The following is a 19,138-nucleotide window of genomic DNA, read 5'->3' as shown; positions in this document are numbered from 1 at the left end:
TGAAAATTGACAATCAGAAATAGAAACTAAAGTAGAAAGTTTACAAATTGATAACGAATTATACTAATAGCAGATATCACTCGTTGTATCCATTACACCCTTTACAGCAGCTAAAGTGGACAAACGTGATAAACGAGTTTATTGTTTCCGTGAAATTACCATTCTTACTGGTGTTGTGCTAAAGTTACACTAAGTAGTATATAGGAACACAATGGTAATTAGGTTACCAGTGCATTGCGTATGCTACTATTTCCTTCATTTGAGAAGTCTTACCAGTAGCAGTTATGAGAAATGCGATATCGCATCCTATAGTGCTGAGATAACAGAGTTCTCCACTTATTGTTTAGGTTTTGTGAAAAATTCGCTATTCCAACTAACATTTCCAAGAAATTGGTAGCCTACAGTTAATATTTACGATCTACAGTCGGTATATTTTAGCTTTTTCAGCTTTATCCAACAAACTTAAATTCAGTTCGCTTGCAGGGAATGCCTACAAAACAAAAACTACTTTTTTCCGTTCCCACGTATTCACAGAAGCTATAGCCGTGTAGCTTCTCCTCAAGCTCGAGTGGCTGGTTTTCTTCACAGCGGTGAAACATTACACTGAGAGAACGATAATTGCGACAAAGTGATCTATACCGCGAAGCAGTTGTTGCTCTCATGGTTTTTGTTCGCAACGCGCCACTGACATCGCTGCCTCCGAGCGACCACAACATGTTCTAAACAAACCAGCAATCATTGTTTTAATTACGTGGAGCATTTCAAATATATTAAGCATGAAATGTTGCGGGTCCCCGTAGGTCGTGCAGAGGCTGTTAAAAAAAGGGGACGCGGTAGCTGAGAGATGCCCGCGCACGCACGCACACACGCACGTTAAGAGCCTGTAGTTGCTAAACTTGTGCCGAAATCTATTACGCAAGCGTTTATGCCTCTAGAAATGGGGGCCGCCGTGGCCTGAATTGAACCCGCAACCTTGTACTGAGCCCGCGAATGCTATACCTATTGAGCTATTTCGGCGAATACATAAAGGAACAGTTAAGATAAACAAGGCGTAAAAAGAAAGACGTTTATAGTCGTAGGCTGCCAATGTTTAAGAGACATTCGGGAATGTGTAGCCTCAGAGAGTGGCGCTTACTCGCTGTGCTCGCTCACGCTGTCACACCGCGAATCACAATGTCGCTGTCATCGCAATTAGCTTCAGGGAAGAAAGAAAAAGAGTATGCCAGCTTCTTTCGCGAAGGTGGCCACGGGTCCCACTCTACACCGGGTGTTCCACGAAATGTGTACGCAATACCTAGGAAAGTTGATACAGTTAAACGATTTCCTTTAGATCGCTTCTGCCATAGAGTGACACATTTATAAATGACTCGCTCAAGTAATTAAACAAACATATACGCAAACCACACTGAGTAACATTTCAAGAAACCACGCCATTGATCTCAACGTAAGTGAGCCATCCGAGGGTCTTGGAACCACTTCGAGAAATGCAAAAAAAAGCAAAACAAAAAAACTAACACTGCTTATTTTCGACAGCCTACTGAACTGCGTCGAATTTAACATGGGAAAGCGAAACTATCCACGTGAGGAGTGCAACGCCCTTTGTAGACACTCTTGAGTGACGTGACTTTTTGCGTCTCGCCGTCGGGTGAGCACGAAGCAGCCGAGACAGCAGCGTGATAAGAACGCTCGACTGTTGTTGCTCGCCCCACCTGTCAGACACAATCAACACGTCACTCTTTGTCCATGCGTGTGTTCTGGCCCTTCTCAGAGTATGGGAACTTCCGCATACTCACTGTCATCACCGAGGAGAAGGAAGGCGAGTACTGCAGCAGTCCCGAAGATTATGGTGATCGCGATGACCATGATCACCAATGTGTTCGAAGTCGAGTCCCTGCGGGAACAGTCACGCGTGGCGAAAATAGGGCAACTGAGCAAAGAAGGCTCTACTCGGAAGCATTTACCACTTAGGCCTGGCCTTGACTGCTAACCTTCGTCCACGAGGTTTACAGGGACGAGGATTTTGTAGCCCTGGTTTCTTCGCGAAGCTGTGACTCAACGTAAGTTCAGCGTGCTTTAAAGAAGCTAAAGGCTGCCTGTGGCGATCGTTATCAGTGATTTCTGCTGAACATTTTTTTTGTTCCAGCAAAAAACAAAACAAAAAAGAACAGTTCGCATTCACCGCAGCTTTGCAATCGCTCCATTTCACAGCAAGATCGCGTTTCACGGCCCGGACCTTTCAATATAACACTGTGCGCTGCCACGCCCCTCCTTTGCTGAGAAAAAAAAAGAGAGGCGAAAATTTTCACTCTTCGCTACCAATGATCGTGGCCATGACGTTACGGGCTTGCTTCTGGCGCTTGTAGTAAGGTAAAGCGGTACTTTGGAAACTGGTTTCAGTAACTCTGAGAAAGTTGTTACTCAGCTGCTTTGCTGGGTGGCCCGCAGTAGAAATCATAAGGAAGCGCAGATGAAGGCAGGGAAGTAAAATTGCCAAGAGTTATACTAGACTACGCTGTCCGCAAAATATGTCCTTGATGCGAAATTAGAGTGAAAGGAAAGCGTTTGCAAAATCTTATTTGTAAGTTTTTAATTATAAACAACATTCCACAAACAACGGTAGTTGTGACCGAATACGAAAAAATTCAAGGTTCACAATTCGTCATCACTTTTGTATAATTCTGACAAACAGGGAAATATGATTAGGTCGTTTGGCAGTAAAAATGATTGGTACTTCCTTTTATAACTGTCCATTATAGATTTCACCAGCCCAAATTTAAAGGACAATTGTATTTCAAACAGTTCCTAGAGTCCAAGCAATTCTCTCAATTGCTACAAATTTCTCTCAAATCAGTTCAGGGGATGTCTAATGGGACATATTATTTATATCTCGTTGTGAATAGAGGTTGGCACCGAGACTGTGCGGCTTAATTATCACCGAAAAAAACAATGAAAGTTCCTTAAATATATTTTAGATGAGGGGTATGTTATTGTAAATTATTTTTTGTTTGTTTCTATAAATCTTTATCAAGCCTTTAAAGCTATAGTGGTTGGCTATATTGTATGATTTCCCGCACCGTGCAACATGCTTCCTTAAAATGTGGCGCAGTAGAAGCTACGCTTTCAACAGCCTGCATTTACAGCAAACCAAACTAACGCCAAAGCATGAAACACGACCCAAATTATAAGGAAGTTTTCCGTAGTGAGGCGCCTATCTACTTAAACACGTAGGAACGCTGAAGTAGTTTTACTCGGTAGGCACTGCACCGATTTTATGCTGCAGCGTCACGATTTCTCACTTTGGCAATAGTTCTTTTTCTGAATCCTGTTGAATGTCCCAAAGTTGATAAAGAAGCTTTTAAAACTCTCCAGCACAACAATAAAGGGTACGTCCACTAAGCAGACGCCATTAGTCGAGACCTATAAAATGAATAACATCGAGAATATACATAGCTATAAAACGTACCACTAACTTGCGTGTCGGGTTTTCGCAAAAGCTCTGTCAAAATTCTCTCAGTTTCATGCAAGCTGCAAGCTAAACATATTGAATTTGTGTTATTTAGAGGCCATTGACTTTAACAGATGCAGTTTACGGGACTGCGATCTACGTTTAAGTGGCGAATTACAGACTTGTAAAATTCGTGCCTCCATATTATAAAACCTTGGTGCTTGGCACCTTTTTTTTTAATATTAGAAAGCCCAACAATTCTGCGTCGTGCTGTCTGTGATATTAGAGTTTTATTAAATGTATTAAAGTTCATTCCAATGGTTTCAGCAGTTGTCTGAAGAGAGCATTTCTACATTCAAAAGTATTTTAATTGTAAAATAAGGGATTGGCCACGAGGGAGAGCTTCCTTGTACGGTTCCCCGCGAGCTTTAATTGTAAACACTGGCCTCAGAAGAGTACTTTCCCCTTCCTATCAGTTATGTATCAACTCATCATATACTGAGCATCTACTTACTGTTCACCAGCTGGATCGAATAAGAAAAAAAAAAGAAACGTGATTAAGGACTGTGGAACAGAATAAGTTTGGTACGCAGTCCGACAAGGCTGTCAATGCAATGTTTCGTTCTTTCGCAATCTGAACAAGAGAGTTCGGATTCAACAAAAACAGTTCGGCACCATTTCTCACTGAAGGCGTAAAATAACGTAACACTAAAAACAATGTAAATTCCAAATCCAGCGCAAAAATACACATGCACAAAAAGAAGACATGAAAGACGCGGACAAGTGCTTGTCCGCGTCCTCCGTGTCTTGTTTATGTGTATGTGTATTTTTTGCGCTGTATTTAGAATTTATGTTGTTTAGTGGGCCTGCTTGGCCTTCTCCGCCCAGCCCACCAGTTCACGCTGTCGGTCGACGTCCCCGGAACTCAGCCAGGCTCTCCAGTAAGTTTCGCTGCTGATGGGGGGATGAGAAAACGAGAGCGATGTGCATTCCAACATTATGTGTGTGAGTGTCCCTGCTTGTGAACAGAGCCTACATAGGTGGCATTCCTTGCTCTTTGTGATTTTGTTAATGTACTTTGGGTGTGGGTGTGTGTTTGTCTAATTGCAGCAGCTTCGCTTGTTCACGCGGCTGTGGCGTATTAGTTTGAAATATTGGGAGTGTGTGCTGAAGAGGTCCTGTGTTCAAATTTTTCCGTAGGACAATTTTATTATTGTGTTTTTAGTTAATCACAACGCAGCTGCTTCTTGAAAATGTTTAGTGTGAAAAGTTACGAAACTGCCTAAAGCATGAAGAAGGACGAAGTTTAGCCAAGCCTGTTTAGCCAAACCAAACCACCCTGCTTGCAGCTCCCGTACACACTGGCGCCACAGTTCCCTCTAGTAATTGTATGAAACTTTGTTAAAATAGGATCAAACAGGTGACACGGGTAGCCCATGGCTTCCGAGATGTTCAGCGAGCAGCGGGCGTCACCAGATCTCGGAGTTCTTGCGGGGTTATATTAGTCGGGAGATAACGGCGGATATTTATAGGTCTCAATTTGGCTGCACCTTTTGCACTGGTTCAGGAAAGTGTCGTGCCAGTGCAGCGCCAGTTCATGAAGTGTGAGTGTAGTGCGACACTAGCGCTGTCGGTGCAGCGGTCAAATCGAGGACAAAAGTGCAGAAACGTACAGGCCTTCGTCTGCTGCGACTGCAGCGGCTGAGGCTTTTCTTTTGTTGGTGTGTCATTATTCAGAAAGCATGACCAAGCATGGTTTCCACACCTTTCTGACTCATACATGACATAACGTTTCAAACGAATGACTTAACGTCGCGGTAGCGGTAAGCTCGTGAAAATTAATACAAACGACTGTGACCTGATGGAAAATCCCGGCCATCAGTGCACTTAGCAGCAGTTGAACCTGGAAAGCGCCCTTAACAAGATGCAGCGTACACATCCTGAAGAAAACTGGCGTCCGTGCTGCGTTACTAATAGCAGGCGCCGTCGATGCCGTCTACCAACTCCCGCACTGCCACGGAGACGCATGTGTCGTCTGCTATCAAAAGCCTTGCACTACGTGCACGAGAAAAGAACTTGCGGAGAGTCTAGTGCCGAAGTGTACATGAACTCGTGCAGCACGACGTCAAATCAAGTGCCGAAGTGCAGGTGGCGCTAGCTGCAATGGCAAATCGAGTGCTAGAGTGCTGCACCCCCTGAACTAGTGCAGTAAGTGCAGCCAAATCGAGGAGACCTTATATTTGGTTGAGTTCCGTGTTTTCCGTGGCACACTCAGTCGTATTGAAACGAACGTTTCAGAGAGCCTGCGTTACGTGGTCACGATCTGAAACTATGGCCACCCAAGTTTCCTTGATGTTATGTTCTTAGCTGTCATAAATGACTATATGGCCGTAAGGCGCTGGAGTGATTCGTTATTAGCGAATCGTTTTTGTTGCACTATGCACGTACGCTAATACGTTTGTGCGATGAAACAGTTCGATTGTCTGCAACGTTGATGCCTATGAATGCATCTTAAATCATTACATGTTATACACCAGGGAGCTATAGCCCCGGATAATTTCACGTGGGCTCTTTGATCAATGAAACTTTACAGCTGTGTACGCTTCGCAGATACTTAATTGAGGTACCTGAGGCGAAGGCACCTGAAGGTCAAGACAAAAGACATAGTAGCTGCTGCATACTTCGGCAGCATGTGTTCCCACCACGTGTCTGTTGCAATCTTTAAGTGTCTCGTTGTTCTGTGGAGACAGTTCCACTGCGCGCTCAGCTTAGTTACCGAGGAAGCGAAACACAGAGTAACGTCGCGTAGGCTGATCTTTGATGTTGAAGACCTAGGTCCGTATTCACCAATGTTCGTACTCAAGAACTATTCGTAACAGCAAATGCGAGCCACTCCTGATCAGCGAAGCCCGCCAGCTAGTGGCAAAGTGAACTTACAAACGATGAGCTTCGCGAATTCGGCCCCCGGAGCTGAAGCGACAAAGCCTTTCCTTCGAGAGTTTTTTTTTTTTTTGCGATTGGACAGACTTTATCTGTAATGATATGTGTAGTGTCAGGCCTGGCTCAAAATTATTTTTCTTTTTTTTTGCGAAGAAATCTAGTATAAGGAGCTTTTGTGAATGTGGGCCCCACTTTCTATATTTTTGCCTATTGTTTTATCCTTAGATGATGTATAACGTAACCATGGTGTATTAGCGGACTGTGGCATGTTTATAATGTTTAGCAGAATCTCCGTGTGAGTAAAACACAGCATCGGGCTCAAGCGAAATATATCACGATGACAATCCCCGATAACCCGCCGTGGTTGCTCAGTGGCTATGGTGTTGGGCTGCTGAGCACGAGGTCGCGGGATCGAATCCCGGCCACGGCGGCCGCATTTCGATGGGGGCGAAATGCGAAAACACCCGTGTGCTTAGATTTAGGTGCACGTTGAAGAACCCCAGGTGGTCAAAATTTCCGGAGTCCTCCACTACGGCGTGCCTCATAATCAGAAAGTGGTTTTGGCACGTAAAACCCCAAATATTATTATCTTATTACAATCGCCGATGTTTGAAAAGACAAAATCTGTGACTTTTAAGGGTGACCTCATCTGAAACACTATGTCGTAATAACAAGTAAGGTTTGCGGCAGAAATCATTGTGGTGGCGGGAGAGAATAATTTGTTGTGGCCTCAACAGGTCGGTCACATTTGGCTCTGCAGATCTCTGCGCCTGTGACAGGCCTCTTGCTGCAACATTTGTTCGAGGCGTGACACCAATGACCCAATTTAGAATGATCTGTCCCATTTTATGACTACACAATACGAGTGAGATATTCTGAGGGCGCAGCAAAGTGCCTACTGATGCTAACTGAGATCCATAATGGAAAATCTTACAATAGGTGCATTGGCAGAGAAAAAAAAAGTTATTGTGGGCTCTAATAAAGTGAAAAAAAAATAACGACGAATACCTAATATATACTCCAACTTTATGAACAAAAATGACCTCAAATCGTTTCCTTCCTTCTAATATACGGCAGAAAAACAAAAAGAGTGTCATGGGAATTAACCAGAAATACTTACGTGCTGGCATCGGAGACATCCCGGACACCATAGGTATCTGTGAAGCGGCTACAAAAAAAAATAACAATAATAAAACATAAGAAGAGACGAAATACACGTTAAGGAATGGATCATTAGTCACAAGGGCCTTAGTGAAATGCGAATAACATTTATTTCACTGTGGTTACAGTAGTATATATTTTTGTAGAGTATTCTTTTTAATTTTTAAATATTACATCAATGAATCGTATAATTCATTTGATTACTCAGAGCGCTTAAAAATAATTAGGACCCAGAATGGAATCAAATAAAACGTTCAAGAGGGGGGAACTTTGGGCTAGTTGGCCCGACATGTTTAAAGAGGCAAATAACCGCGACTTCAGACGAGAGGTGACGGAGGAGTGGACAGGACGAGCAAACGAGCGGTCCTGTTTGAATCAAAACCTGCGCCACATGTCGTACTAGCACTGTGCTTTTCATCTTTGTTTCAGGTTGTTATATATATATATATATATATATATATATATATATATATATATATATATATATATATATATATATATATATATATATACATAGTCACATCATAAGAAGCCAACAAACACTGATACCAAGGAGAACATAGGGGAGATTACTTCTGCTTAATAAATGAAATAAAGAAACCATAAGTTAATGGAAATTAAAGTGGATGAAACACCAACTTGCTGCAGGTGGGAACCAAACCCACAGCCTTCGCATTTCGCGTGCGATGCTCTACCAATTGAGCTACCACGGCGCTGTTTCCCCATCTACTTTCTTGGGTATTTATGTGTCCTAGTAGAACCCTGGGAGTGTTAGCCAGCGCCACCACTCAGATATTGGCGGCGGACGTGGAACGTCCTTTTTGCTGCAGGCGTCACGAGAACGTGATCTTTTTAGGTGGAGGCAACTGGTGAATAAACGCTCATATGCTACATGAAGGCATCAATGTAGCCTGATTCGAGACCTTCGTTATGTAATAAATGAGAAGAAAGTGGGTTAGCAGAGGGTCCCGATCTTTATTAGTCACATCATAAAAAGCCAACAAACACTGATACCAAGGACAGCATAGGGAAACTTACTTGTGCTCAATAAATGAAATAAAGAAACGATAAATTAATGGAAATTAATGTAGATGAAAAAACAACTTGCCGCAGGCGGGAACCGAAATACGAAGGCTGCGGGTTCGGTTCCCACCTGCGGCAAGTTGCTTTTCCATCCACTTTTTTCCCAATAATTTATCGTTTCCTTATTTCCTTTATTAAGCACAAGTCATTTCTCCTATGTTGTAGTTAGTATCAGTGTTTGTTGGCTTCTTATGATGTGACTAATAAAAATCGGGACCCTTTGCGAACCCCCTTTCTTCTCGTTTATATATATATATATATATATATATATATATATATATATATATATAATCGCTGTGACACATGTCACCGTTATTAGAATAATGGGAAAGACAGCTAGGTTAGCCAGATATGGATCCAGTTCGCTGCTTCACATTTGGGTAGGTATAGCAGTCGTCGTATGCTAAGGACAAATTAAGGAGGAATTGTGGAGAAAATGGGCAGGCAACGATTAAAACTTTATCTGGTACTAGTTGCAAGGGAAACGAGAATGACATTGGTGCTTACGAGGGCTGATGCGCGATGCTTCAGCTGAAAAAAAGAAAAAAAAACAGCGCATTCTGTGTCAACTGCCATGCCAGGCGACGTCTCACGGCGGAACCGCATGGCACGATTTCAGGCGCGATTGACGCGCGCGTCATTTTGACGCGTGCCCCGGATGATCCGTCACGAAATCGCGCCGCCGCGTGCAGCTGCTCAGAGTGAAAAAAAAAAAAAATGTGTCGTGCGGCGCGGGAGCCAATGAGAGTTCAGGTAAGTCACGTGACATTTGGTCACGTGACATTTTGGTTTTGGGTTTTGCCACCAGATGGCCCTGCTCTCTGCGCATCTCTAAGGTCCCTCTATAATATTCAAGGTAGGATGGATGGAGGGAAGGTAGGAGCGTCCCCTTTGAAACGGGGCGATGGCAGTTGCCGCCATGCTCAGATTTTTATTTTGCCTTTTATTTTTATCTGTGTTGTGTGTTATCGAATTTCTCGATTTTCTTTAAGCACGTCTTCCTACCCTTTTAACCTTGTGCCACCTCTCTGCTTTTGAGCCACCAATCCTCCAATCGCCTTTTGCTAATTTCCACCGCACATATATTTACTTGGCAGGAACGAGCTCGCAGCTTTATGTAATCTACTTTGATATATTGTATTACACTTTATTATTTGATGGATGATAGCAGTGGCTATGCAGAATTTGTTCTCAAAAGCAGAGTAATGCAGGCACTTAGGAATATATTCATTCACATATGCAATGCACCAAATACGATTAGGATATGCAGAGTTGGATGACGTTTTTGGACACATTGTGAAGCGCAGTTAATAACGCGCGCACAAACACGGGAAAATATAAAAGTAGAATTCGCTGCTGCAATTTGCTGAAATTGCGCACGTAACGCAATGCGGATATTTGTCAGCGAGTTAATGCACTTCTGCCACCCTATTTACTGGCATGCTAGGTCATGCTGCCCTTGCTAAGTCAACGGGCTCATAATGCACTAAAATCAACAATCGCCACAAACTTCGGCCGTCAATATTCATGCGCACGAATAAAATACTATCGCAGCTCTGCACAACCACGTGTATAGTTTCTCTCGCACCTTCGTATCGGTCTACGTTACTTTCCTAGCATAGTCGTGCAGTTACCGACGGTTCAGTCTCTCCGTCCAATTCTATGCGACCACATTTATCTTCCGGTTAGGTTTTGTTTGTCGCGCGGGATGCAAAATAACTTGTTGCCGTCCTCCGTCTGATCTCGGCACCCACCCGCACAGCAATAAGGCATTTCGCTCCTTCGCATCCTATAGGTCATACTGAGCTATGCAGCGGGCTCCATAACAAGCTAAAATAAATATTCACCACAAACTTCGGCCATCAACGTTCATGCACGCGAGTGAAATACTATTACAGCTCGACACACGCACGTGTATACTTTCTATCGCACCTTCGTATCGCTCTACGTTACTTGCCTCGCATAGTCGTGCAGTTAGCGACGGTTCAAAGTCCTTCCGTTAAATTCTGTGCAACCATGCTTTTCTTCTGGTTAGGTTCTGGTTGCAGCGCGGGACGCAAAATAACTTCTTGCCATCCTTCGTCTGGTTTCGGCACCCAGCCGCACAGCAACAAGGCATTTCGGCCCTCCCGGAACGAAATTATGGCAGCAATGTGCATAGCACAACAGGCAAAACGCGCGCACTTCGCCCGGCGCGCAGGAACTTTCATGGCGGCAAAGGGGCGGAGCAAGGTCACATGTCACCGTTTAGCCTATCACTGGCGTCGTCGGCTGGATCAAAGCCTGTCAATACTTTGAAATTATTGAGGGATTTTACGCATCTCGACGGAACCTCTCTGGCGCAATTTTTTTTTTCTCGGCAGACCTGGCGCGTGCGTGAAAGAAAGCACGTGCTACCGTAATTCCGTTCGCGCATCGTGTTCACCTAAAATGCACAAAGCAACTTTCAACGAGGCCCTAATAACTGAAGTGGAAAAGCGTCGCGTCCTGTGGGACGTAGGGCACCGCAATTACAAGAACAACATCAAACGTGACCAGGCTTGGCAAGCTATAGCAGATGCCCTCATCGTAGCCGGTATAGCAGATGCCCTCAGCCTTAAGGGGGATCCCTTAATAGCAGTAATCGGCTCTTCTGCTCGGTAGTAGGCGGCCGACACTCTATTTTCTATGTGAAGCTGTAAACAAGCAATGTCCTCTCAGCATGCGGAAGGTACATAGTCGCAGTTTCGCACACAATCTTGCTGCTTGAAATTTAAGTAACGTTCTCTGCTACTAGTTGCAAGGCAAGCGAGAATGCTATTGGCGCTTACGTTGTGCAACGATGAGCGGTTCTTCACCTGAAAAAAAAAAAGAACAGCGCATCTCGTGTCAACTGCCGTGCCAGGCGACACCCTATATGTATAAAAAAAATGAATGCGCGTGTCGAAAAGTTCTATCTCTGCTCACCCATGATTGCAATTGGGAGGCGGCTCGCCTTTCGATACTCGCTTACGAACTCTGGGTCACGTGGTGCTCGGTGCCTCGGGTGCGCCCTTCAGAGAAATCTGTTGGCGAGCTAGTGAAGAAACAGAAGGCAGAAAAAAAAAAAACCAAGTCAGGTGGCGCGCGATTTGCACGTGTCTGCAGAAGTAGTAAGCACGACAGAGGGTCACCGCGAGTTAATCAATGTGACTGGTGACTATTCACGCAGGCTACATCAATCACAGCGGTATCGCCGCGGCAGTGACAACGCTCTTCTGCCGGGGCACAAGGGACGCGTTCCGATTCCGGCAAAAATGAGAAACGCCCGCGTACTTAGACGCAGGTGGACGTTGAAGAATTCCAGAGGATCCAAAATAATCCGGAGCTCCCCCCAACAGGGTCTCTCATGGCCCCAACAGTTTATTGACACCGCGAACTCCGTCAGTCAACCGCACTTAGAGCACGCAACGCCACGGCAACGAGACCTGTTTTCAGTTGACGTGGCTACGTTCAATGCTTGCATGTTTTCGGATGCAAGTCAACCCCTTTCGGAGCCAAAAAAGGAAAGCGAAAAACAGGATGCGACGGCGGACGAGACACTGGACAAAGAGCAACGTGACAATCCTACGTCGCAGTGTTCTTTACTCGGTACTTTCTGAGCTGTTGCGTCATGCCTTCGTAACCAATTAGCTTAGCTTTCTATGTCGCGAGGAGACATAGGGATTTAAGCAGCAGCCCATAAACGGCTAATGTGGAGAATGTTGGAGGAGGCTTGACGATTGGCAGGCAAGCGAACAACCATCTAGGGCGAGAATAGAATGTATGGGGAAGAACATTCCAGCCTGAAAAGCATTTACAGGTTATATCATTTCATTTCATTTATTTTTTCACAAAGGTCTAGATAGGCATTACATACGTGAGGCACGCGACCTGAAAAAGAAAAGAACTGACGTACAATTAAAGCATCTAAAAATAGCAGTGCCCAACTGTAACAAGCACATAATATGCACGCAATGTAGAACATATTGCCTAATGTGCATATGAATAATGCCACGTTTGCTTGCCGCATTTCACGCTCAACGCAAGATCCTACGATCGCTTTTGGTCACTCTCGTGCTGAGCGTGAAGCCTCTAGCTATCACGGAAAATCGATGGGAGTGGTTACAGAATGACGGCTGTCCAACCTTAGGATGTCATCGGTGAAGCTAGGAAAGAACGTCGCCATAGAGTGCACCGCACCGTGCGAAAAAAACAAACTCAGCTCAGTGTTCCGATTGCACTAAACGAAGCGACCGATGGCGAAAGGCGCGACGTCGGAAAACACGACGCCTGACCACCGAGCGACGTGAATATTAAAGGCGAGCGACTCCGCGTACCACGAGACTAGAGTAACGAGAGTGAGCTTTTGTATGAGCGCCAAATTTAATAAGGTTGCTGACATCATAGTAGCACGCGCTAATGATACCTGTACAATTCTCAGAGTACTGATAACATGAATTCGGGACCGAAGCCGGGCATAGAGCAGCCTAGATTCTCAAGAATCTTCAACAAAGTGTTTGCACGTCGCAATACTGCTACTTCCCAAACGTATCCCAATGGGCACCGGCGTGACCTTTCTACTCCCGACTGGGACTGAGAGCCGCAGTTTAGGCCTAGTTGTATCTAGGGTTCAATGGTACCCAGAGAAGTTATCGTCGCGACAGGCTTCCATGCTGCCCTATAGGTCACAGAACGAAAGATGAAATTAATGGAGTGGGAATTGCATGCAGACAAGCGTTAAAGCATATGCGCACCAAAATGAACCAGCACGAAAGTTCCTGACGATGTGTCCTTGAGGTGTGTATACCGCAAGAGTGCTATGAGCGACTTGGTGGGGCGCATTTCAGAGCCAGTGCAATGCCGCTGCCACCTCCCCCACCCCCCCCCCCCCCACCCCACCCCACCCCGCACGTCTCGAAATTGAAGTCGCGTATTTAGAGGATTGCCAGAGGCAACACTGTATAACCTGAATAAGCCCTCACGTGGACGCTCCCTTAACGGTGACGTAAGAGCCTCGCAACGTTAGACCGCAGAAAACAGTGACGTTTCATTCGTTTGGGGAACTTCCACGCTGTCGCGTGCCCATCGCTGGAGCATGCATTAGGTGCGTAGCGTTTGAAGTTGTGCTTACCTGGGGCCGAAATCGCCGACGGGAATCGAAGGCAAGCGCAGTCTCGGAACTCGACCGTCGAGCAAGGGCGTCCTGTAAGTACACATAAAAGGAAGAGTCGCATGGAGCCCGAATCGCGCAGTTGTGAGCCGGAACAGCAGCAGATTTCTCGCGACAAGGAGAACGAAGGTTCACTAGCCCCCTACCTGCACGGACGAGTCACACAAGACAGGCTGCGAAAGAGAAGGGCTCGAAGCACGGGCTCGGGTCTAAGCTCGGGGTTGCTGCTAGCCACAGGAACACTGCTCTTCAGCGATCAGGGCACCGAACGTCCGTTGCCCGGGTCAAGTGCGCGAGCTGCTCGAGCTCTAACCGCGAGTCACGCTGATGAGGATAATGATTCCTTCTTCTTCTTCTCTTCTTCGTGATTTGATGAGAGGGAAAATACTCTCAGTTCTGCAGCCCATACGCAGATATGCCATGTGACATGTTTATGGCAATATGTTTACATAGCCTGTGGAAAACAAGAATGGATGAGCGCCATGAGAGGCTTGTTATTCATCCTGCGAGAGAGCATTTCATTGAAAGCGTGCTATATCTGCGTGAAGCTTATAGAACGAGAACAGAACCACCCGAATGGATGCATATATTGGATGAACTAGCGGTAATCAAGTGTTTTTAACTATTCGCAAGGGCCCAAGACGGTCATTGCTTTTACCATTATGAAGTGTATCTGTTTATGCCGTATGTGTACGTCGAAGACCGGCAATAAAGAAAAAAAAAAGCAGCGTAATGGAGAATGGGGGCGGGGAAAGAAAGATGAGGGGATAGAGGTGGAAAGGTAGAGTAGGCTTCAGGCAGCAGACGTCAGCATCATCCAGGGGCGATGGCCGGCGCTCGGGCAGAGGCCGTGCGAGGCCGAAGTCTATTGGCGATCTAGGAGCCCGTTTGTGTACACATATTCAAGCAGGCTTGCCAGTGCTGGGAGGTGATAGCGGGCCGGGAATAGCAGGGGTGTCTTCAGCAACGGAACGAACCTACTTCGGGGGATAGGCTAAGAAGAGGGTGGTAATATACCAAACAAAATATATCAGTAAAACTATGTAATACACCGATAATAAATGAAACAAAGTATCCTATATTACGGTGTAGTTAGCCTTGAAAAAACAACAAGCGTTGTCTCTGTCTTTTTTTTTTATTTGGGGGGGGGGACGAGATAAAATATGTGGCGTACCCACTACGTAAAATGTGCCAAGAGTGGGCGGCATAAATGACCTTAATAATCACCTAACTACAATAGCGTCTAAATGAAAAATAAACGCTGGAAGTTCAATACTTAGAAGCATGTAGTGCCAGAATGCGATCTTCTTAGTATGCCAATTTGGCGTACTAGTGCAGCCGAAGCAAGACGAAGACACAGATGAGAACATAAGCTCTATTCGATAAGCTTCACTCTACGAATTTCCCAAAATGTACAACCGCTTGGATCTATGAATTTATAAGGGATAGAGAGTTTTATTGATGCCAACACGGTATTTCGACGTCTAAACACAAGCAGACAAGATGTGTACAACAGGGTTCTGTTTTTTCCCCTATATTACTGAACATTTTGCTAAGCACCATTCCTTTGTCTCCGGAAGTACATGTTTATGTTTATGCGGACGATATCGCATTTTTTTCCTCCGCAAGCAATATAAAGTCTCTTCAACAGTCGTAGCAAAATTACTTAAGAATGCTGGAGACATGGTTAGAGAGATTAAGTATGTCATTACTTATTAGCAAAAATGCGGTCTTAGTATTCCCATCAACTGCACAGGTACATATATCTTTGCAATACCGACAGGAAATCATTCCTCAAGTTGACGAAGTCAAGTACCTTGGTGTTATTTACGATGGCAAACTCACCTGGCGCAGTCACATTGAACATATTAAAACAAAGGCAGAACGAGCTGTAGCTATGCTTCGCCGGCTCGGCCACCGCAGCTCCGGACTACACAGGGATACCTTGCTTATTATTTATAAAATGTATGTTCAGCCCATAATAGAATTTGGTTGCGTAATATATTCCGGTGGCCCCGCCTACAAAGTTAAACCTCTCATACTTTTAGGAGGAGAAGCTCTATGGGCATGTCTTGGGCTACCTAGATTTGTTGCCAATGCTGTTTTATATCAGGAAGCTCATATACCCACCCTAGATTGCAGATTCCGCATGCTTACGGTTCAGACATTTTTAAAAATGTACAACTTTTTAAAGAGACGTACGCAATATGAATTTACCACTGAACCATCTGAGTTTTTTCTGGTATCGTGGTCAAGATTGCACGGTCCTCAGATATTATTTGTGCAAGCACAGTTACAACAATTGGATTTGTCCATACGCCAAGTTTGTCATTCAAATGATGCTTTAACAGACCTCAAAATTGAGTTCGAGGACATGTTTCCGAATCATGCTAAACTTTTATCAAGGCGAGATTTAATTAATATCTTACACGACCACCTACACCAACTGACCACTGAAAATGTAATAGCTACTGACGCTTCTGTGTGCAATGAGAAGGCATGAGTGGACATCTTCTCTGAATCTCTACAATGGTCTTACTCCCTTCGCCTTCCCGATTTCACACCTATATTTCAAGCAGCATTATTAGCGATTATTTTAGCGTTGCGAAAACTCTCCCAAAACGACCCATTAGCTGTTATTGTGACCGACTCGCTATCTGCATGTACAGCACTAACTGCATATTTAGATACAAGAATTCAAAGAACCTTTCGTTCGATGGTAAGTCCGCACTTACAGAAAGTATGTTATCTTTGGGTACCGGGACATCATGGGTTACACTTGAATGAAATGGCCGATTCACTCGCACGAGCATCCCATAACGGCCCTATCATATCTGTTTTGCGGACATGAGCTTATGTCACCGCGGCTAGGCACAGAAATTTCGCTATATATCAAAGCTCTGCAACATCCATGCTAACATCGTGTTCTGAATTCCACCATCTTGGCTTCCCATAGAATATTAATTAGTGTCCTTCAAGGCAATTGGAAGTATCTTTTACAAAATTGAGATGTCGTATACCTATGCTAAATTTTTACTTACACAGGTCTGGTCCCGCTATGTCCCTCTCTATGTTCTTTTTGCGGTGCACCTGAAACTATCGAACATTATTTTCTCTCCTGCCGCCGCTTTCTAAGACAAAGAAAACTACTAGTATACTCATTCACCAAACTTGGGCTGTCGCTAACCTCGCCAACCATTCTTTCTTTTTGTGCAACCTCATTGGGATCCGACCACAGGGATGCATTTCGTGCAATTTACAATTTTATTAGAGAGACAAAAAAGTACATTGCTGAATTTCTAAAATTATCGATATTTTTTATTATTTCATTTATTTACGCTAACTTATTTTATCGAAATTCTTAACAATATTTGCATCGCACGTCTAAATTACAGTTCTAGTCCCACGCTCCACTATTTAAATCTAGTTTGGCTTTACTTTTAAGTGTACGAAAAACCGCCTGCTTCTTGACCAATCCACCATAGTTGGTATGCGCCACTGCCTGGGACACAAGACAGGACAAGTTCTCTTCGGCTGCCAGATTTCATACCGATCTTTTTAGCCGAAGTCATGGCCGTGATGCTGGCATTACGCAAATTAAGACGATCAAATACGTCAGCTGTGATAGTCACTGATTTGTTATCATTGTGCTCATCCCTTACAGCTTCTAGTGATTCTCGCGTGATGAGGACGTTTCAGTCATTGGTACCTCGGTACTTCAGAAGTGTGCGTTTGATTGGGGTGCCTGGCTATAAAGGACTAATCATAAATGAAATTGCAGACTCTCTAGCCAAGGCATCGATAAGTGGCCCCATTGTTCCTTGCTGCCCTTTGACTGCTCATGTTACGGCTGCTAGATTTCGCGGGAGTGTCATTATGCAAGCCGGATTATCAGGCTCCGCAAATACCAGCTCTGTGGATTATCGACATCTCCTATACTCTTGGAACAGAGATTTTTGCCGAACACGGAAAATTGAAGTGCCCATCACGAGGCTGCGCTGCCGTATACCTGTATTGAACTTCTACCTCCACAGGTCTGGTCTGGTCCCCTCACCATTATGCTCATTCTGTGGCGAAGCGGAGACAATAGACCATTTCTTGTTGTCTTGCGCACGTTTTTCTATTATAAGGAAACGACTACTCGAAATCCCGCTTCGCTCTATTGATCTAACTTTATCAGTGCCTGTGATCCTATCTTTTGGAGCCTCCATTATTGGGTTCAGCCACAGAAATGTTTGCTTGGCAATCCAAAACTACCTCATTGAAACCGATCGATTTCCATGTTAGATTGATCGTTCTCCCTCCCAACCATAGGTTTCTTTTATGTATTATTATTATTATTATTATTATTATTATTATTATTATTATTTTATATCCGGTTTTCATCTGATTATTTCCTTTTTTCTTCCAACACAAAACCTTTACTTTTAAACTCCAACGCTCAAATTGTTAACTCCCTTATTATTATTATTATTTTTATGCACATAATTGAACCACCCGATTCTTGGCCAGTCCCCCGCTGTGGGTATGTGCCACGGCCACTCGGGACAACAACAACAACAACAACAACAACAACAACAACAACAACAACAACAACAACAACAACAACAACAACAACAACAACAACAACAACAACAACAACAACAACAACATATTTTGAGAAGTCTTAAGTTTTAATTAGTTCCACCAAACACTGAGAAAAAGGTGGAAAAGTGGTTATTGACATAGTGAGTAAGACAGGCGTGAGTGAAAACCTCTAACCGAAGAAAATTAAATGCGAAACAAGACGAAACAACATACCCATGAGGAAGTGTGCATCTTCGTTTTATTCCTGTTTTGACATCTCTTACGACATTTTGTAGCTCTAGCTCAGCCACAGTGATTGGCATTGTCATCCTTGGCCATCTACGGTTGCCCGTTGTCCCCCGCAGCAGGATAACCTTTGATGAGAAGCCGCGCAATATTCACAGTGTCTTCGGCATAGCGAGTTCAAGAAGCTCAATCGTCACTGTCATTATCACAGGCTCATTCCAACGGCCCCAGCAACGTGTTACCGTGTCCCAGACTGCACCCAGGATCTGTACTCTCGCCTTTCCACTGGCTCACTGCATCCGGTGAGTTCTCTCGTACTTGTCTCTCGTGATGCGCGTAATAGCGCCAGGAGTTTACGTCATAATTGACATGCATGTTTGGCTGATGCCTGCTTTATGCATGAAAAAAAAGACATCAAATGTAACTATGGTGCTGATGATGTGTACTTGTACCTGCGATGTGCACCTGCGAGAGCATTACTTGTCACTGTGTGTGTCAGCGAGTTATGCTACTAAGTTTAGTGTTGC

General features: G+C 44.5%; 2 protein-coding genes across 4 annotated transcripts in view; one reads left to right on the top strand and one right to left on the bottom strand.

Annotated features, from left to right (window-relative positions):
* Positions 1–14,100, bottom strand: part of LOC135912683 (uncharacterized) — a 53,217-nt gene extending 39,117 nt beyond the window's left edge. Inside the window, exons 1-7 of one of the 2 annotated variants that reach the window (XM_065445197.2) lie at positions 13,946–14,100; positions 13,761–13,832; positions 11,576–11,684; positions 11,440–11,466; positions 9,137–9,160; positions 7,506–7,553; positions 1,794–1,891 (exon numbers count right to left, since the gene is read on the bottom strand). In XM_065445197.2, coding sequence (XP_065301269.2) covers positions 1,794–1,863 — 70 coding nt within the window. In that variant the 5' untranslated portion in view covers positions 1,864–1,891; positions 7,506–7,553; positions 9,137–9,160; ... (2 more) ...; positions 13,761–13,832; positions 13,946–14,100. The remainder of the gene's footprint in view (positions 1–1,793; positions 1,892–7,505; positions 7,554–9,136; positions 9,161–11,439; positions 11,467–11,575; positions 11,685–13,760; positions 13,833–13,945) is intronic. The other variant, XM_065445198.2, reaches the window with a different exon arrangement.
* Positions 1–19,138, top strand: part of LOC135912682 (uncharacterized) — a 169,675-nt gene that overhangs the window by 97,804 nt on the left and 52,733 nt on the right. Inside the window, exon 2 of one of the 2 annotated variants that reach the window (XM_070522279.1) lies at positions 18,823–18,913. The gene's annotated coding sequence lies outside the window, so the exon portion shown is untranslated. Of the gene's footprint in view, positions 1–18,763; positions 18,914–19,138 lie in introns of those variants that run through there. The other variant, XM_065445195.2, reaches the window with a different exon arrangement.

Source organism: Dermacentor albipictus, chromosome 7 (genome assembly GCF_038994185.2).
Source record: "Dermacentor albipictus isolate Rhodes 1998 colony chromosome 7, USDA_Dalb.pri_finalv2, whole genome shotgun sequence".
Classification (NCBI taxonomy): Eukaryota; Metazoa; Arthropoda; class Arachnida; order Ixodida; family Ixodidae; genus Dermacentor; species Dermacentor albipictus.
Note: the sequence above shows the minus strand (reverse complement) of the source record. Positions and strands in the feature narration are given on the sequence as shown.